The 18,746-nt window shown below is 42.5% G+C and overlaps 12 protein-coding genes across 12 annotated transcripts; 7 read left to right on the top strand and 5 right to left on the bottom strand.

The window, feature by feature from the left end:
• Positions 1–163: 163 nt before the first annotated feature.
• On the top strand, positions 164–1,336 carry J056_003666 (Alkali-sensitive linkage protein 1; the record flags this gene model as incomplete). The annotated part of the gene is made up of 1 exon (XM_009268882.1): positions 164–1,336. One exon carries the CDS (start codon positions 164–166, stop codon positions 1,334–1,336), a length of 1,173 nt encoding a protein of 390 aa, XP_009267157.1.
• Positions 1,337–1,600: 264 nt separating this feature from the next.
• Positions 1,601–3,125, top strand: J056_003667 (mRNA-capping enzyme subunit alpha; the record flags this gene model as incomplete). The annotated part of the gene is made up of 8 exons (XM_009268883.1): positions 1,601–1,704; positions 1,759–1,821; positions 1,871–1,958; positions 2,011–2,148; positions 2,196–2,279; positions 2,328–2,401; positions 2,449–2,589; positions 2,636–3,125. 8 exons carry the CDS (start codon positions 1,601–1,603, stop codon positions 3,123–3,125), a joined length of 1,182 nt encoding a protein of 393 aa, XP_009267158.1.
• A 1,090-nt stretch (positions 3,126–4,215) lies between these two features.
• Positions 4,216–6,020, bottom strand: J056_003668 (uncharacterized protein; the record flags this gene model as incomplete). The annotated part of the gene is made up of 11 exons (XM_009268884.1): positions 4,216–4,294; positions 4,338–4,414; positions 4,460–4,579; positions 4,626–4,728; positions 4,774–4,922; positions 4,967–5,122; positions 5,176–5,472; positions 5,526–5,570; positions 5,616–5,804; positions 5,854–5,899; positions 5,956–6,020. The coding sequence occupies 11 exons, from the start codon at positions 6,018–6,020 to the stop codon at positions 4,216–4,218; spliced, it is 1,326 nt and encodes a 441-aa protein (XP_009267159.1).
• A 34-nt stretch (positions 6,021–6,054) lies between these two features.
• J056_003669 (Sorting nexin-41) lies at positions 6,055–7,925 on the top strand (the record flags this gene model as incomplete). The annotated part of the gene is made up of 7 exons (XM_009268885.1): positions 6,055–6,207; positions 6,252–6,320; positions 6,368–6,872; positions 6,917–7,050; positions 7,100–7,576; positions 7,621–7,773; positions 7,821–7,925. The coding sequence occupies 7 exons, from the start codon at positions 6,055–6,057 to the stop codon at positions 7,923–7,925; spliced, it is 1,596 nt and encodes a 531-aa protein (XP_009267160.1).
• A 99-nt stretch (positions 7,926–8,024) lies between these two features.
• J056_003670 (uncharacterized protein) lies at positions 8,025–10,293 on the top strand (the record flags this gene model as incomplete). Its single annotated transcript, XM_009268886.1, has 4 exons — positions 8,025–8,197; positions 8,243–8,377; positions 8,431–8,607; positions 8,655–10,293. The coding sequence occupies 4 exons, from the start codon at positions 8,025–8,027 to the stop codon at positions 10,291–10,293; spliced, it is 2,124 nt and encodes a 707-aa protein (XP_009267161.1).
• Positions 10,294–10,385: 92 nt separating this feature from the next.
• Positions 10,386–10,947, top strand: J056_003671 (uncharacterized protein; the record flags this gene model as incomplete). Its single annotated transcript, XM_009268887.1, has 4 exons — positions 10,386–10,611; positions 10,661–10,746; positions 10,793–10,828; positions 10,876–10,947. 4 exons carry the CDS (start codon positions 10,386–10,388, stop codon positions 10,945–10,947), a joined length of 420 nt encoding a protein of 139 aa, XP_009267162.1.
• Positions 10,948–11,008: 61 nt separating this feature from the next.
• On the bottom strand, positions 11,009–11,627 carry J056_003672 (NTF2-related export protein 1; the record flags this gene model as incomplete). The annotated part of the gene is made up of 4 exons (XM_009268888.1): positions 11,009–11,034; positions 11,089–11,292; positions 11,341–11,518; positions 11,565–11,627. The coding sequence occupies 4 exons, from the start codon at positions 11,625–11,627 to the stop codon at positions 11,009–11,011; spliced, it is 471 nt and encodes a 156-aa protein (XP_009267163.1).
• Positions 11,628–11,668: 41 nt separating this feature from the next.
• J056_003673 (Choline/ethanolaminephosphotransferase 1) lies at positions 11,669–13,066 on the top strand (the record flags this gene model as incomplete). Its single annotated transcript, XM_009268889.1, has 5 exons — positions 11,669–11,739; positions 11,786–11,829; positions 11,879–11,916; positions 11,964–12,079; positions 12,124–13,066. 5 exons carry the CDS (start codon positions 11,669–11,671, stop codon positions 13,064–13,066), a joined length of 1,212 nt encoding a protein of 403 aa, XP_009267164.1.
• Positions 13,067–13,101: 35 nt separating this feature from the next.
• J056_003674 (uncharacterized protein) lies at positions 13,102–13,910 on the bottom strand (the record flags this gene model as incomplete). Its single annotated transcript, XM_009268890.1, has 2 exons — positions 13,102–13,114; positions 13,144–13,910. The coding sequence occupies 2 exons, from the start codon at positions 13,908–13,910 to the stop codon at positions 13,102–13,104; spliced, it is 780 nt and encodes a 259-aa protein (XP_009267165.1).
• Positions 13,911–14,087: 177 nt separating this feature from the next.
• Positions 14,088–15,276, top strand: J056_003675 (NADH-cytochrome b5 reductase 2; the record flags this gene model as incomplete). Its single annotated transcript, XM_009268891.1, has 5 exons — positions 14,088–14,117; positions 14,174–14,232; positions 14,280–14,487; positions 14,535–14,645; positions 14,695–15,276. 5 exons carry the CDS (start codon positions 14,088–14,090, stop codon positions 15,274–15,276), a joined length of 990 nt encoding a protein of 329 aa, XP_009267166.1.
• A 93-nt stretch (positions 15,277–15,369) lies between these two features.
• On the bottom strand, positions 15,370–16,901 carry J056_003676 (Meiotic recombination protein rec12; the record flags this gene model as incomplete). The annotated part of the gene is made up of 9 exons (XM_009268892.1): positions 15,370–15,679; positions 15,729–15,743; positions 15,792–15,800; positions 15,845–15,961; positions 16,007–16,159; positions 16,209–16,276; positions 16,326–16,433; positions 16,481–16,788; positions 16,838–16,901. The coding sequence occupies 9 exons, from the start codon at positions 16,899–16,901 to the stop codon at positions 15,370–15,372; spliced, it is 1,152 nt and encodes a 383-aa protein (XP_009267167.1).
• A 339-nt stretch (positions 16,902–17,240) lies between these two features.
• J056_003677 (uncharacterized protein) lies at positions 17,241–18,606 on the bottom strand (the record flags this gene model as incomplete). The annotated part of the gene is made up of 6 exons (XM_009268893.1): positions 17,241–17,287; positions 17,336–17,437; positions 17,485–17,541; positions 17,586–18,269; positions 18,315–18,456; positions 18,511–18,606. The coding sequence occupies 6 exons, from the start codon at positions 18,604–18,606 to the stop codon at positions 17,241–17,243; spliced, it is 1,128 nt and encodes a 375-aa protein (XP_009267168.1).
• Between the last annotated feature and the right edge of the window lie 140 nt (positions 18,607–18,746).

Below are 18,746 nucleotides of genomic sequence, written 5' to 3' on the forward strand. Positions count from 1 at the left end.
GTTCACGCGGTATTATAAAATGTGACTGTCTGTTCTTTGTCCTCTACCTTTAAAGTCATCGCCTGGTGCGCCAAACGTAAGTATCACAGCAGCAGCAGCAGCTAAGCTAAATCTAACTCCCGCTATAGTCATTCGTTACTAAACACCACATTCGCTAATCACAATGCACTCGAAGATCTTGCTTGCTACTCTCGCCCTTGTCTCAACCACATTAGCTGGTAACCACAACGGTGACTTCGCTGCTAGACGTCGTCATCACGTCGGAAAGCGTGACTGGCACCACCATGGTGACCATCACGGAGACCATCACGGAGACCATCACGGAAACCATCACGGAGACCACCAGGGTCACCATCACCGCGAAGATCACCACGGCCACCACTGGGATCATGATTGGGATAATCAAAATGGTGGTAGTCAAGACAACAGCTCCGGTGACTCTACTGCTACTACGACTTCAAGCTGGTCAGCGCCTAGTGCAACCACCTCATCTACACCATCGTCAAACACTGGCGGTGCTGTCACTACTTCAACAAACTCGCCAGCGGCTAGTCCAACTACCACGTCTTCAGGCAACTCAGACAGCACTACTAGCGGCACCGAGAAAGCTGGTCTCGCTTGGCCAAATGGTAACGCAAATGACATCAGTAAATGGTCAAAGGGTAACATAGGCTGGTACTATACCTGGAGTCCATGGCCAGTAGACTCAGCTGGTGATCTCGACTTCTACCCTCAACTCTGGGGTCAAAAGCAAGTTTCAACCTGGAACCAACAAAAGAGTAAATTCGCTGAGTGGGGTACTACCCACATTCTCGGTTTCAACGAGCCAAACGAAGTGGGTCAAGCAAACATGAACCCAGCTGATGCTGCCAGTTTATGGAACCAAGAGATTGCACAATATCAAGGTCAATACACGCTCATCTCGCCAGCATGCACTTCTCGCGTTGGAGATTCAGCATCTGGCAGTGACGGTATCAAGTGGTTGCAAGAATTCCAACAAAACGGTGCAAGCTTCGACGCTGTTGCTGTCCACATCTATGATACTGATTACGAGAGTGTTATCAGCACTCTTCAAAAGTTCCACGATACTTTCCAACTCCCCGTCTACTTGACTGAGTACGCTTGCCAGAATTTTGCTGGTGGCGCTCAATGTTCGGAAAGCGAAGTCTGGCAAATGATGGAAAAGACATCTAGCTGGATGGACGAGCAAGAGTGGATGCACGGTTACTCTTGGTTTGGTGTAATGGAGAACATGCAAGGCGTCAACCAATTGAATCAATTATTGTCCAACGATTCACCAACTGAATTGGGATCTTACTACATTCAATCATCATAGAGTATTGAGTGCTCTACAGATGCAGGTCGTCTGAAACAAGAATTATAACAGGCTTATAATATTTTGTATTTACTATGCAATGCTCGCATTTCAAATATTAAGCAATGTGCTCTGTGATGTCACGTGATATTTACTACTGGATTTTGCTTGTAATATTAAGAATATAAGCGCCTGTAAATCATCGATCGGGTACCTGATACATATGAGCTATTCATCCGTAACTTTCTCCACTACCACCACCACCACTACCATCGAAAAGATAACATGTCTAGAATACCGCCCATACCCGGTCAGATATTAACATCGCCGGAACAATGCCATTCATTAAAAAGCTTGGTGCAGGAACTTTGCCAGACGAGATCGAAATCGTACGTCGATTCTCAAGTTGAAGACGCAGAGCCTATCTGACTATCAATACACAGTTTTCCTGGATCACAGCCAGTGTCTTTTGGTTGGAAATCACTGCAAGCGTTGGAAAGAGAAGAGTGGGTCGCATCAAAAGCTCGCGTATAAGCTCACAGACAATCGTTAAAGCTACTGGGTCTGTGAGAAATCTGATGGCGTGCGGTGTCTACTACTTATCCTGACGAATGGCACAACCAATGAGCAAGAGACGTACTTCGTTAGTCGTCACTCTATACCAACTCGATTTAACCTGACAATGAGTATCTAAGATAGACAGGAAGAATGTTTATAGACGGATTCGCGGGCTTTACTTCCCAAATTATAAAGATAGCACTTTGCTTACACCTGCTAATAAAACTCTCATTGATGGCGAATTGGTTATCGACCACGATAAGAAATCTGGCAAGGTAAGCAGGGCCTATCAGTAGCCTCTAAGTAATTTAAGCTAGTTTAGGATAAATTGAGATACTTGGTGTTCGATCTGTTGGTGCTCGAAACCGAAGACATTTACAATATGAGATTGGGCTCCAGATATGGTGTGAGTGAACTGTAATAGAAGTGCTTCACCTCGACTCATAATTTACAGAGACTGAGATCATGGGTCGTTGAGCCATTTCTGAAGTCACTGGCTAAGAGGGGCAATCCATCTCAGCCATTGGAGTGAGTTGATATCCCAGCACGCAATCCATATCTCATATGATTATTAGAATCAAGTTGAAGGTAATGGATCTTGCATACGCTATCGACCACGTCTTCAAAACACACATACCAAATCTCCAACATGGCAACGATGGATTAATTTTCACGTGTGTTGAGAGTGGATACGTATTTGGGACTGACTCAAGAATGTGAGCGTTTCAGAAATAATTTCATCTTTATGCTGACGTCTATCAGCATCAAGTGGAAAGATCCAAGCGAGAATAGCATTGATTTCAGGATATCGCTGAGGTTCTCAGCGAGTGACGACAATACAAATACATGCGACTTTGCAAAGAAACCGCTGTGCGAGCTTCAACAATGGGAAGGTGGTAAACTCTACAATTGGTTTGACAACTGGGATATCTCAGAAGAAGAGTGGCAAAACTTCCTCAAGGACGGTATAGACTTACACAATAAGATAGCCGAGTTTAGTTGGATGAAAAATGAGGAGAATTGGAGATTTCTGCGATTTCGAGATGATAAGAATGACGCCAATCATTCGACCGTCGTTGAAAAAGTCACTGAATCAATTGAAGATGGCGTTGAAGCGCACCAGTTGATAAGAAAGTCTAGTCGTATACGATCAGAATGGAAATCACGAGCGCAGCGGCGAGGTATTGGCATGCCTGTACATTCAAAGTCGCCGCCTCAAAGTACAGCTCAGCCCTACAAGCTAAATACATAAGAAAGAACTTTTGTTGTAGTAAAGAGTTTATAAATTCACCTGATTAGACAGAGGAACTTATTTGACAGCGAAAACCGTAGATAGCGGCAGAGTGCGACTTGGGCAGTATTGCGGCATGTGGCAGCTCTGTGTGCTTTTCTAAAAATGATATAACCAATGTTGATATTAGTGTTGGTATTATTATTAGTATCAGTGTTAGTGTCAGTGTTTAAAGATGAGATCATTAGGATCATCTGCGCTGTTGCCTTGACTCAGATCATTTTGCTGATTGCCATTGTCTTGCCTGAAATCATCAATTCGATTTTGCTCCAGTCTATGCTTTGACTTCAGTCGTCTACGGACTGCCTTGTCTTGGTGGTTGAGGTTAGATAGACCAAGTAATATTAGCAAACTTACTAGGGATATCGCTCAAAGCGGACATTAAATGGACTTCCTGGTTTTATCGAAGGTTAAAGAGAGTCGAGCGAGTGAGATAAAGCTTACTGGGAGTAGCGCAGGCTATTTACAGGGAAAGGGTTATACCCGCCTTACTATGGCCCTAAGACAGCAAACCGCAAGGAAAAGAGAAAAGAAGTGTGGTACCCTTAAATACCGCAGCGGCGACCGAGAATCACGTGGCTCGCGCCTTGTGTTTGTTGTGTTTCACGAACCCGGCTACCCTCGTTCCTAGCCACGCAGCTAACGGCGTACACTTGGTAATTTACTGTGCATCTGAGCACTTTAATCCATTCGTGTAAATCAATCTGCTGTAAGTATCTGATAGTACTGAAAAAGTCTATACAAAATGCCTTGTCATCCCAAACACATCTTGAAGTCATCAGATAAGTAGATGTCAAGGGTGGCCGAGTTAATCGATAACATAAAATTGCAGAAATAAATTATCAGGAATATAAGGCTTCTAAATGGATCACGCTTGCTTCGCTTGTCTACTTTACGCTATAGCGTAATCATCAGCAATATTAAAACAAGAAATATTAATGTAGTCATTACACCCCAAAATATTATCACCAAATGTTTAAATAACATTTATTTATTCCTTAGTGGATGGTGTGAAGGTTGAGTGACCATGACCACCAAAAATGCCACCCTTTCAGGCCTTTTCAACCTTATTTTCGGCCTTGTCAGCTTTGTCTTTCTTTCCTTTCTTCTTGCCAGCTTCAGCGACCAGCCTATTTCGAGTTAGAAAAGACTTCGTATTGATCGGTAGCCTACCTCTCTAGCTCGCGACGCTCTTCGTCGCTTTCATCAGGCTTGACACCCTTGAAGATTGCTCCTATAATGATCATACCCTATGACAGGTTGTCAGTTGATTCAACTAAAATTTATTTGTGTACCTTTGCTCGAAGAAGAGAAGTATTTTCTGAAATTTGAGGATCATTCAAGACTCGCTCGCTCACCTCACGAAGAACCCCGTTGGCTTCAAAACGAGCAACTCGCCAGGAAATGAGCAGAATCTATGAGCTACCTTAGCGATGTTCGAAACATGAAATTAAGACATACCTTGGCAGTAACATCCATACCGAGAGCTTCGGCTTCATTTTCTGGCACCTCACCAGATTCTTGACGCTTGTTCATTTCTTCGATAGCTACTTGTGCGCCATGACTGAGAGTTGCTAAATCAAAGCACATAAATAAGCATTCTACTCACGCACTACCAAGCAGTCCCCAACCTTCCTTTAGAATGGAGCCCTTTTCCTTAACGCGACCAAAGAAGCCACTCAATCCTAAGAAGCCCTTGCGACTCTTGATGTGGTTTTGACCTTTGGTCAAATAAACGCCACCAATGGTATGCAGGAGCTGGTGGAGTATAAGAGATATCAAAAAGGACAATAAACACACACCTCGATACCGAAAGACTCTAACTTTAAGTCCTCGGCTTCCCTCTTAATACCATCTTGGAATCTCTTGGTTTCAGGATCATTCTCAGATCCAGGATTGCGAGCTTCAACGAATACTCTCAGTCTGTCTTTCATGCACTCTGTAAGGTATTTCACTCTCTGTGAATAATTATGATGAGAATGTAATCTTCAACAGTAAACATCGAACACACCTCTTCCTTCTCTTTTTCAGTTTGTGCCTCGTGTTCCTTCAACTTGACCTTTTGTTCATCTGTGAGCTTCTTGTGCTCGTCTGCAATCTTCTGGTGCTTCGCCTTCTCTTCTTCAGAAGCATCTGGATGAGGTGGAGCTAAAATATCGGCATGTGCACCTTCACCGATAGATTGTTGCTGAGGAGCGGGTGGAGCAGATGGTTTGGAACCATCTTTGTTATGAGCACCGACACTTCCGCGAAGCTCGGCTTCCTCTTCTGCTCTTAGTGATGCCTTCTCTTCTTCTGTCATTGTCACCTAATCGATTGTGAAAATCAGACGCGTCCGGAGGTATAAACAAAGACACACACCTCAGCGCGACCAGCGAGATCTTTGACGAGGGAGAAGTCACCAATCTGAATAACATGAACTTAGGATCAACGCGTCTAAGCTTTACGCACGTAGTCTTTGAATGCCTCGCCACCAAACATCTGACCGAAAAGAGCTTCAGGATCTAAGCTGTCTGCATTAGCAGCACCTGATTCCTTCTTGCCATTCTTATCGTACCAGGCTCTCTCGTGTGGGTCTTTTAGGATAGAGTAAGCCTCACCGATCTTCTGGAATTTCTCTTCAGCGCCAGGGGATTGGTTCTGGTTTGTAAAGTTGAGTGTATGTGGTAGAGAGCGAGCAAGCGTATACCTTGTCTGGGTGCCATTGGATTGCAGCCTTCCTGTAAGCCTTCTTACTGAGATATTGATCGACTAAGCATGGCGCAGAGGAAAGGGGAAAATCTACACGCACAGCTCTAAATCTGTAGCCTCAGGCTTGACACTGAGTAAATCGTAATATTCCGTGTCTTTCACCATCGTGGCTGCGATTGAAGCGGGTTGATCGCCAACGATGACAACGTCTAACGAAGATTTAAATCCATTCAACCAGACCGATGAATTGGATGACTACAATGAGGAATACGATTCAAATAAATTTACAGCTCCGTTCACTCCTGACCAGCTCGCGCCTAAATCGACTACGCACGATAACGTGAATATCCAGGTGAGATTTCCTGGCTTATACGTGGCTTATCTGATTTGTTGTAGATTATAGACGCAGTGAGATCCAATGAGGGCGCTAAAGCATCATATATCACTTATATTATTCAATCTGATGTAAGTGTCAGCCTCCGTCTATGGCTCGCAAACTCAATTCCCTGCAGTCTCAGCAAGTCGCAAGAAGATATTCCGAATTCGAATCATTGCGCCATGTCCTTGGAAGGCTCTACCCTACGCTCATCATACCACCTATACCTTCAAAGCACTCAATCGGTGAATACGCCAACAAATCAAAAGAAGAGACTAAAATAGTCACGGCCAGGAAGACAACACTGCAGGATTTCTTGTCACGTATCGCAAAACACCCGATTCTTGGCAGAGAACACTTCTTCCACAAGTTCTTATCTGCAGAGATATCCTGGAAACACGTTCTTAACAGTCCTCCTATTTCTAAATTGCCTAGAAACCCCTTACACGTTTCTTCAAACGATCCCACAAATGACAAGAACGTTGCTGCATATGCGTCATTACCCACACCTTCCCCTTCTCAGCCACTAAGAAGACCTGATCAAAGGTTTCTCGATAGTGAAATGTTCACCGCAAAGTTTGCTCAGCATTTTGAGAGCTCTTTGGAGAGGGTTGATAGACGAACGACCAAGAGGTGGTCTGGTGAGTTTCTCTCGGAGATTCGGCTAATTTGCTCACACTTTTAGGTATCGCCAATGATTATGCCGAATTGGGAGCCGTCTTCAATGGCTTTGGTCTGACTGAGTCAGATACACTGGCTGCTGCTTTAGAAAAGATTGGTCAAGCTGTTGATTCGACGTACATATCTACAAACGCAATGGTATGTCATGGTTATTGAGGTCTCGATGGACATACTGACAGAGCTGAAGCTTCAAGCTTGGGAGAAGGACTTCTCAAAGCCAATACACATTTATAGTCAATTTGCTCATATCATCAAAAAGCTGTTGGAATACAGACATCAAAAGCATGCGCAGCATGAAATGCTTATCGATGCACTGGGTGCTAAACGCGAGCATCTCGTTGAGCTAGAAAGATCTGAACAAGAGGCACAAAGATTAGACGCAGCCTTGTCTAAAGGGCTCTCATCTACGAAATTACTGGATGAACCGCAACAAGATCAAGAGCAATTACAAGACAACAACAACAATGAAAATAGTCCAAATGAGCAAGAAGATATGCCTTCTCAATCGATATTAACCGATAACTCATCGAGAGAGGTAAAAAAGCAGAAAAGCAACTTGAGTTTCTTGGGTGCTATATCACACACACTTCAAGGCATTATGGATGCTGATCCTGAAGCTACCAGGAGAAATAGTATTGGTAAGACGCGCGAGTCTATTCAAGGAGTGAGTCATGTCGGCAATCATATCGCAATCTAACAACGATACAGCTCGAGTCAGCATTAGAAGCATCTACATACGACGTAAGCTATACAAGCCAAACAATACAAGCCGATTTGGATAGGTTCCAACGACAGAAGGTTGCTGATATACGAGAAATGTGTATATCTTATGCAGAGTGTCACTCTAACTGGGCTAAATCTGTAAGAAGTTGAGTTTTATCGAAGAAACCCCCACTGATAGCAAACAGAACGTCGAAATTTGGGAAGAAGCCAAGAAAGAGATTGAAGGCATAGATACCAGTTTGAATGACGAAGAGATTGAGGAATACTCGCATCAATTTGATGATATTTGATTTTTATGAATGAACCCAATTGATTATTTGGTTTGAACCCCTTTTATTTTCCACTATCAACTCAACCGAACCGGCTGTACGGCATTGTCCACTTGAATGATGAGTTCAGTATTTGCTCCAAAGGGAAAGAAGAAGGTTGGACCAAGTGCCCCATTTAAACCACCAGGCTCCTCCAAAGTGGAGAGCATATCCCTCGAGCAGGTCAAGGACTACAGGAACCAGCACAATCATATAGCTAAGAGGAAGCCACAGAGACAGGCTAGTCCTAATACGTTGGTTATTCAAGCGTTTCCTACCTCCACCTAACCTCCTCGTAGAGATTCAGATGAAGACGCGCAAACACGGCAGCAGCTCATTCCTGAGAAATCTGTAGCGATGAGAAATCTCAAGCAGAAGGGTCCCATTGATTTCACACCAGATAATTCCTTTTCTGCGGCATCCACATGCAGTCCGTATGTAGACATTGAAGTCATTTAAGAAACACCTTGACAATAACAATGTATAGCAGTAAATCACCTCCAGTAAGTAGGAAGAACAGATACAATAACAATTTGAAGAAATCAAATCTCAACAAGAAGTTTTCATTTTCACCAGAAGCTGAGACTCCAGTTGAGGAGAGACCTGCTAGACAGAGGAACAGAACAAACTTCTTACTGGATGACATTACCGGTGTTAGTACACAGTCAGTCTGATTTGCTCTCGAGTTTTAAGCCCTCATGCCCTTCATAGATCTTCAGCTTCACCCGAAAAGGAGGAGAGCATCAGTCCTCCATTTCAATACGAGCTTCGCGATTCCGGTTCAGAATCTCCGCCGAGCCTTGATGATGCAATTCTAGCCCCTTCAGCAAGCAAAGTGCGGAAATCAAGTCTTGATAGCTTGTCACCTATAAGAAAGAAGATAAGCGATAATCTTAATAAAAGCCCCAAGTTCGCAAAAAATCAAATTGGCAAGAAAAGAAGAGAGAGTGTCGATAAGAAAGAGCTCGATATGAAGGAATTATCGCCCAAAAAGAAGAAGGGAGATAAGCAGTCGCGTAAGGAGAAAGAAACAGGGGACGCAAAGAAAATAGAGCCGCACAACACAAAGATCAACGTGTCTCGTTCTGCAAATTACGAAGATGATGAGGGTGAACCCACGCCAAAGAAGAGGAGGGGCAATAACAACATTCAAAACAGCACGAATGAAGACGTTAATGAAAACAGTATTGAAGTGAGCAATCCTCTAGCTTCAAAACCAAAAGCGAAGAAGCTTCAGCGTATAATTGTCGCCAATACTAAAAAGCCCTCTGTTGATCCGGTTGAACAGAGTCAGAAAGACGGCTTATTTAAAGAGTGTGATGTTATCAACTCCTATATAACGTCAGTCTCTCAAGAAGAGCAGCAGAAATCACCAAAATCGTCCGGGGCTAGGAACAGAGCCATTGCCACTGCAGTTAGACTATCAGAAGATGAAGATGCTGATGGTGACGTTGTGCAGGGTAAGAAAAAGGCAACTACGAGCTCACAACCACATCCAAAGAAAGAATCGATTCTCTTGAGTGGTGACAAAAGACCCAAACCAAAGCCCAAGGCAAGGGCTGCTAAACAACAAAATCATTCCAACCAATCAAACATTCCAGCGTTTTTTAAGCCAACTGTCAAGCCATCTGACATACAACTATGTCCAGTGTGCGATAACAAATTACCCCACCTTCGAACTCAACATCTCAAAACGGTATTGAAAGAGTTCTTGAATGTCGCTAAATTATCACCTAGAACTTCGAACCCATACGGGATGAAAGCACACGTTGTTGCGGAATCTGAACTCTGTACAGCCCACGAACTAGATACAAAAGTTATACCAGAAGGTCAGAAAAAAGGATACCCAATTGAGCATGATTGGAATAGAGTTTCAGATAGGATCATGAAGCTGAGCAAGAAAATCAAAGTTGTGATCAAATATAAAGAAAGTAGTAGATTTTGGATCAAAGCTCGTGAAGATTATGCTAAGGTTGGTAGTAAAAAGGCTAACGGACTTGATGTTCAGTTTGAGAATTTCGAGGATGAACAGCCTGGGTATTATGGAGAGATAGGTTTGATGGTAATATCATTCACTCTTAATGCATTGTCAACGAGCAAGCCAAAAAGCAAAATAAAGCTCAACCAAAGTCTTACGAATCCACTTTCACCCAAAGATTTCATTAGACGGGTACTGGTCCCGGAGGTTGCCAACCTTTTGATTGCTCAAGACAGGGGCGTATCGACGGAGATTGCAGAAGAGATTAGAAGGGATAGTAGAGAATACGGTAATGCTGTATTCAGTGCTGACATGGAAGACATTGCTTGGAGGCCGCAGTTACCAACTGATCTTATCTCAGACTCAGAGTAGCCAGCTTATAATTGATGACATGACAGAATATGAATATAAGTGTAAAGATATATTTATTTTATTAAACGACTCAAGTGTTGTGACCTTAAAAGATGTCGATTGAGGCTGAGAGAGAGATGGCTGCAAATGGAAATAGCTATAACGCAAACGGCCATCTTGATTATGAAGATTTATCCCAATTGTATGATTACCAAGTTGATTTTACAACACCTGGTAACATCAGCTTAGCCGCCAGACAAATACACTCTCAAAATAAAACGAGCGACAAGGAAGCTGATATGAGTGGTTCACCATTTGGAATTTCAGCCAACCCGGAAGGTATTTAAATGAGCGAATCAACGAACAGCTCGCTCATGTCATCTCAAAGGTGGATATGCTGTTGGCGGTGCAAAAACGGGATTGCCTTTGGGTAAAGCGACGGTATACGATAAGATGGTCGGTAATATCGACTACGTGAGTTATTTCGCGCGTTATACTACGTGTATATTCACACTATTAGGTTCTTGCCTTCATCACCCGGTCCGATGACCAAAAAGTGAGCAGCTCCGATGAACTAGATAGGATACTAACGCCAATTGAAAGCAACTCGCAAAACTGAGGAAATATGGAGGGAAAAAGGCAGTCATAGGCGAGGCAAGGTCACCAAAGTTTTGATAAGTCTATCGCTCTTTACCAAAGATACTACAAGTACAAATATAATTTAATCATAAATAATCTAGCCAACGAATCTAAAGCAATCAGCTGTTTTTGTAACATTCATTAATACTTTCCGCGTTTTATTATCAAACAACCTACAGATGATGAACCAGTTATCGTTCTCATTGCGTAATATAAAATTCTGCGAAAACGTTCTGGGTAATAGAATGATCTCCTTGTTCTTCTTCGATCCGAGACTCTTGCCGTCTGAAAGAGCATTTATCGCGGCTGCTCCGTGCGCTACTAAGCCTGTTACGTTGAGGAGTATACTAGGCGGCACAGGAGCATTTGGAGTGATGACGTCTTGATGCTTGATTAGAATATCACTGCGAATCTGCCAGACAAACCCACCTTGTATTGGATGCGTATCCCAAGACTGAATCTCATGTTGACTTGCAGGGATACTCATGAACAGATTGTGGACATTCTCCACACCTTGCACGGGTGTTCCATTGTACACAATAGCAGATGAAGGTCTGTACAGCTGCGACACTTTCTCCCTGTCTAGATCATACGCTTTGTAGTACGACTGTATCGAATTAGCGCAGAGAAAATAAAATTCAAATTGAACAAACTTCGACGAAAGATTCTGAGGTATCGTTGGCGAAATTCACAGCTGAGTCTTTGTTGTTGGTCATGAAGAGGAGACTGGGCTTCTCACCGTCTTCTCTTTTTCGCAATGACGGGGAGTGCGATACCAGAGACGCATCTTAAAAATCTACACAAATACAAGTACTCAGGCGTGGACAAGTGTGTATAGCCATCCTTATCACGCACTATTCTCACAAACCACCAGCTCTTTGCTTAGTCGATACCTTCTCAACCCGTACTGGAATAAGCGTGGGTATTTAAAGGGGTATGATCTTTGCATATCTCACAGCTACGCCAGTTGTCACTTTCTTTCCTCAATATATCGCTCCAAACGCTGTACGTTGCCGTAGGAAGTTGTAGCGGCTATCTAATTTCGATCACAGATTACATTCAGCGGTCTGCTTATCATTATCTTTAACTTGGCAACCTTGCTTTACTACGATGGCAATTTTGAATGCTCTGCGAGCAACACTTGTCCACCAAATTGGATTTACTTCACGTGTGTTTGGGTTGATAGCGGGGAGTACGCTAACAAATGTACAGCTGGGCTATTGGATTGTTTGCTTACCAATCTTTAGACGCAATAGATGGAAAACAAGCTCGTCGAACAGGTATGGCAGGTCCACTCGGAGAGTTGTTCGACCATGGCTGCGATGCACTCAACACTACTTTAGAAGTAATCTTGAGTGCTGCTGCTCTGAACATCGGCAGAGGCTGGTGGTTAATACTCTCTCAAATTGCTACACTTGCCAACTTCTACCTCAGCACTTGGGAGGAATATCATACAGGCACACTCTTCCTCAGTGTCTTCTCAGGACCAGTTGAGGGAATTGTCATTATCGTCGGTTTGTATGCCCTTACTGGAGTATACGGCCCGCATATTTGGTCCATATCACTCAAGAGCTATTTAGGGGTGAATATTCAAATCAATGAGTTGTTTATGGGTTTTGCTGGTGTTGGTTTATTAGCAAATATATACACAGCATACTCAAACGTTGATAAAAAGAGAAAATCGCGTCAAGACTATCCGCAATCGCTTTCACCGTTGTGGGGATTATTGCCGTTCGTGTATCAGACATTTGTCAATGTTCTCTGGGTATGCGGACCATCATCAATTTCATTTAACAAAGGAACTTATGTTACACCGTTATTGGTCTTCTTAATACAATGGGGCTTGCAATTCTCCCACCTAGTTGGTTTGATCATATTGGGACACGTCGCCAAGATTGATTTCCCTAAATACTTACCGTCAATGTTTTTGACACTGTTGGTAGCAGTGGATAGCCACCTGCCAGCTCCTTTCTTACACTCTACTGAAATGAGCGCAAGATACACACTTTACACAATCACACTAGTGAATGGTCTAATATGGGCATACTTCGCTTGGTTTACAGTCAGTGATATTTGTGATTATCTAGGTATAAAATGCTTTAAAGTCTTGAAGAGAGACGAGGAGGGTAGATGGGTTAAACCTAAATCTTTATAGAATATAGATTCCTTAATATAGACCAATTATGAACTTTAATTGATTTTGCTGGATTAACGTAAGCCATTGATTGATACTCTCCTCTCTGGTAGAATCCACAGAGATACTGATTGATAGTCTCGATTTCTATTTTGCTGACTTTGTCATTCGCGTTGATGAGGGAGTTGAACCGTTGTAAGTGATACGGCCGTATAGGGTTGTCCTCTTCATTCCAAATTCTGAATCGCAAGTGCTCGATTTGAGTTTCGAGCAAGCTGTTCCACACGCTGTACCAACCAGACAATAAAGAGAGCAATTTGATAGACGGTGGGAGATTATCGATGAGCCTTGATAGCAGATTGTGCCCTTCATCTTCTTCGTAGAATACAGAGAGAGATACCAACTTGTTTGAGTCACTTATAGATTTGAATAGGTCATTTGGGGTATTAAGATTTGTCTTGTTTATGGATATAGAGAGGTGCTTCAAATTACGCTGACTATTTAGTAAACCAGCAACCATATCCAGGTCACGTTGATCTTCCAACATGACATCTATATCTAAAGATTCACATTGGAGCTGATATTCTAGCACGACTGAATGAAAAGGCGGAAGAAATTCGAGTGAGTTTATCGAAGGACGCTTGTACACGTGCGGCAGGATGATGTTTTGAAAATTTCTACAAACTCTGCCGAATCTAAGCAGAGTTCTCCTATCGAGATTGAGCACTACCATATCAAGGAGCTCATCAGGTAATTTGTGAATATGGCATTCTTTTTTACGCTTAGATTTTGGTTTGGTTGGCGAATCCTGGAGGTCGTAGCGCCTTTTGATCTGCTTGGAAGGTGTTGACGGTGGCTGTATCATTTAACGACGCGTTTCTTACCATAAAATGAGATTTAAGGGGGATAAAAAGGGTTTAGACGCGACAATGAATCTTATGAGCAAGAATTTTTAATTAATTTATAAAAATCAGTTGAATTTTACATTTGTGACGACATCTCAAGTGGCGCTAATTTGAAATCGAGTTTGTCATACACCACCATGTTCGCCGCTAGATCATTCACCAAAGCAGTACGTGGGATATCGTGCTAATCGCGCTAGAAGAAACAAAGCTGACAGTGCGGAAGACACGCCAATACTCAACTGGACCACAGGGTGGCCAATCGAAGCAATTCTACATCGGAGCGTGTGTATCAGTAATTGTTTAATTTAACCAAGTCTAATGATATTCAGTGCTGGTGCACTTGCTGCGCTCGTCGGTGGATACTCTTACCTCAACAAAGATTCTCCTTCCGGTCCTCTTCCAATGTCGACACCAAAGTCTGATAGAATCGGTGCTCTCCAAACTCCTCAAATCGCTTTGACTAAGGATGGCTTCACTAACCTCACCTTGAAGAACGTCAAGAAGTATAACCACGATTCGTCCATCTTTGAATTTGACGTGAGTTTGGTGTGTACACTCTACGATAAAACTCACTTCCTTAATAGCTCCCTGGTTCTTCAGTTTCTGGTCTCGAGCCTGCAGGTCTCGTCGTCTGTAAGGCTGCCGATGACTCCGTTACTGGTGACAATGGCAAGCCAGTCATGAGACCATACACTGTAAGCGTTTCACTCACATTTTTACTACAATCTAATCGCTCTATTGTAGCCTATTTCAACCGCCGACAAGCGCGGCAGTATAGATTTCTTAATCAAGAAGTACGATGATGGTAAATTCACCCCACATGTCCATGGATTGAAGCCAGGTGATCAACTTGCTATCAAAGGTCCAATTCAAAAATTCAAGTGGGTTCCAAACACATACGAAAAGGTCGGATTCGTTTTAGGTGGTAGTGGTGTTACACCTGGTTTGCAATTGATTGAAACTATCCTCAACAACCCAGCAGACAAGACCAAGGTTACCCTCTTGTTCTCCAACAAGACTCCTGAGGACATATTATTGAAGGAGGTGTTTGATGACTTCAAGAAGAAGCACTCTGACCAATTCGATGTCATCTACTCTATTGATCAACCTGCCAAGGGTTGGAATGGACACGTTGGATACTTTAATGGTGAATTCTTGAAGCAACACCTCCCTGCACCAGACTCTAACTCCAAGACATACGTCTGTGGTCCTCCACCAATGATGAAGGCCATTTCTGGTGGTAAGACGAGCAAAGGTGCTCAAGGTGAATTGACTGGTGTATTGAAGGATATGGGTTACAAGGAAGATCAAGTCTTCAAGTTCTAGATATGAAAATAACTTCTAGATATGAAAATTGTACTTAGATATTAAACTATGAACAAGCATGGAATTCTGCTTCATCAGTGTTTGTACTTTATGTTACCCCAGTAGAAGCTCGTCCTCATCACAGTCGCTAACCAACAAAATATCTTCATTTTCATTTCCTATGTTCATGGTGTCCAAGTGTGAGATGCCGTTCAACGTCTTCTCTGGTGCTATGAGTAGAGATTCATAGCCTTCCCCTATCCTGAGAACAGCCTGTTGATCAAAATACATGCTCATTTTGTTGTCAATGTACCTCTCGAGGCATTTACCATAAAACGTGTCCGCGATATGGGAAGATGAAGCATTATACAACGCCTCTATTTCCCATTTTATGTTGTGACTTTTCATTATCTTAATTTCGTTGCTAAACCTGACTAAGCTGTTTTTAGCGTGGAGATGGCAGCGGAGCTCACCGTAAGTTGTCCAGACTGAGGGAAGGTTTAGTGAATGCAAAGACGATGCAAACCTCAACCCACCTTATCCCTCTATGTTGATTAAATATTAATCGAATAATAAAACGCTAACTCACTCGCAGGGATCGTCTCTTGATGAATATTGTCTCAGATCGAGTGTCTGTTCCATTTTGCTGCAGATCGAATTATCTTTATCCGATAGCCTCAAACTTTGGTCTGGTGGAATAGACAAACTATAAAACATGAGTTTACGAATTAGCTTAAAGTAAGACACTAACAAATCAAACTCCTCACAACGCAGGCCTAATAGCATTAATCGTGAGCATCTAGAGCTTCTGTGTTGTTCTGATTGCCTGTCACTTCCAAATTTATAAGTGAAGAATATATGCAGACCGTGAGGGTCAGAATCAACCAGCGCAATGAATGGTATGCTTAGTGGATAGGGTGAGTTGCTTTATCACGTGCTTGTCATTAATTCACCTCGCTGGAAGAATTTTTGCCAAATGGCTGAGTATATCTCGTGTAGCAAAATCAGGATAACCTTTTCCCTGAGTTGCTTGAGAGGAGGCTAATATGAATTGATGGACTAGCACTCACCGTCAATAGTATAGTTGGACCATGAACAGATGAGCACGTGAACCGTATTTCTCGCAGTGTTGAAAAAACGGTCTCTTTTTCAACGACGAGAACGAAAGCGACTTGAGACTAGTTCATTTAAGCGGATGCTACGAATCAGCAAGCTAGCAACAAACAACGTCTACCTGGTGTATATCCTCCATTGTAGGTATGAAGTTTGCGACTGAGTCACTTCCGTTTAAGACATTCCCATTGCATAGCTGTATAGACAGAGCTGAGGATAGAAATAATCCTTTGTGCGATGCTCTGACGTTGAGGCTTTCCCTGCGAATACCCAATACATGGCTAATTCGCTGTAGTATTTCCTCAACATTGGATTGCTTCTTGAATGCATTGACATTCTGGTAGTAGATGCTTCTAATGTTTACCTTGCGGGAGCTATGCAGCGCGTTTAGCACATAGTTCATAACAAGCAGCGTATTCGCTGCCAATGTTGAGATGGAAAGATATGGTGAGAGATGCGCACCACTCACATCTCTTGTTTTCCTTATGAGCACCTAGCTGCTGAGTAATGTCTTCATCTCCCGCTACTAACATATCTCTTAGGCTTTGCAGATTCACTATTGCATCTCTGCGTGGAGCATAAGAAGAGGTGGCAGGAACAATTCGGCGATTACGTCCTTGTTGGCTAGTGAATCTTCAACGTTTACTAGAATTTCGCCAGACATGATGTTTAACGTGCTCAACGTTCAAGATATAGTGACGCGTGTGTTTATTACATTCAACATATTCTGGTATAATTATACAATTGGTGCATTATCTAACCAGTTACCACCAATTACCTATCCTGCTGTCGTCAGTAATCATGCAAATAAATAATACTTTCCCCTCTATGTGATATATGTGCCAAACCTTTAAGCTGCTTGATGCAAATTGTTACGCTACTTCTTCACTCTTCATGCGCTTACTTTCAATTGCATTTCCTGTCAAGCGATTAGTCGACATCGATATGGCTATGAGACACGTCTTACCTAGATCTATCGAGTTGTCGTTAGCTTCTACCTCCTCGAAAGATCTCTTTGATGTTGCCAAAGAGTGTGTGTCTTCAGTCGGTACATCAACTGATTCGACCACTGTTCCAGGTGTTTAGAATGAAACTTTTCATAATAAACTTACTAACCTTTCTCTTCGAGATTTTCACCTGTGTTATCATTTATAGCGGTTGTTGTTTCAACTTCTATTGGGTTGTAAGATCAGATCGTTTAATTCATTGTGTCTTACCAGTCTCTTCAACAACCCCTGCATCTATCTGTGAGTCATTGTTACCATTTTGATCGCCAATCGAAGGATCGTTGTCTAGTTTAGAGGCAGCAAAAGGCTCTGATTGTTCATTGTGTACGGGTTGAGCAACTTCAACTTGATCAACCGTCTCCTCGCCCATTTCAACTGGCTTTTCGTCATATATGTGATGAGTAGTCGATTCTACGCGTTGAATAGTTGAGCCGTCATCAGCTTCAACGGTCTCAAGAGTTTCAACTGCTTCATCAGCTTCATCAACTTCATCATTCCGCTCATCATCACCGCCTACGTCCTCTCCTACTTGATCATGCTGATCAAGCTCTTCATTGTCATCGACTGATTCACCGAAAGTGACCGTCTCTGTGCTCTCTTCTACCTTTACATTGTTTTGATCGCCATTATCATCATCTAGCACATGCCCCAGGTCTTCTGCAGGAACACCTTCAACTGTAGTGACTTCCTCTACTACAACACCATCATCATTGTCTTCACCAAGTTCATCGGAAGTATCCTGAACCGCACCTTCAACAACTTGAGCGTCGTCATTCTCGTCTACATCGACAGCTTCATAGAGGAATGGGTCATCGTCGTCACTCTCGGCTCTGTACTCAAGAATAGATCTCTGTTTGATCTCTTTGCTCTCTTTGCTCTCCTCATTAACAGATGCTATGAAATGTGAGCTATAAGTAAACAAATAGGTGTAGAACCCACTTTTGTTAGCAAGTCTATTAAAATTTGTAAAGAATCTCGTATCGGTGAATGACATATTTATATTAAGTTGCTCATTCTCGTTTAAACGATTATGCAATTCAACCACATCAGCCAAACTGACATCGTTTGCATAGATATTGTCCTGGATTGGGTATAAATTAGAATTTTAAGTATATTTAATCACTCCAACACCTACCTCATACACCGTGAGCTTCTCTAAATTCTCAAATTCCAATATCATCTCCAAATCCTCAAACTGCTCATCAAAGTGCGAAATGCGTATTTCATTCATGATATGATTTAATGGTTTAGCGTAAATATCGTCGTCTATAAAAATTTCTGTATTTTTCCAATTTATTTTCATTGCGGCTTAGAGATGATGGTGGTTGTAAGTAACGAATGTGGAATACTCATACTGGCCCAGATATTATT

This window comes from Wallemia ichthyophaga (genome assembly GCF_000400465.1).
Source record: "Wallemia ichthyophaga EXF-994 unplaced genomic scaffold scaffold5, whole genome shotgun sequence".
NCBI classification, from domain to species: domain Eukaryota; kingdom Fungi; phylum Basidiomycota; class Wallemiomycetes; order Wallemiales; family Wallemiaceae; genus Wallemia; species Wallemia ichthyophaga.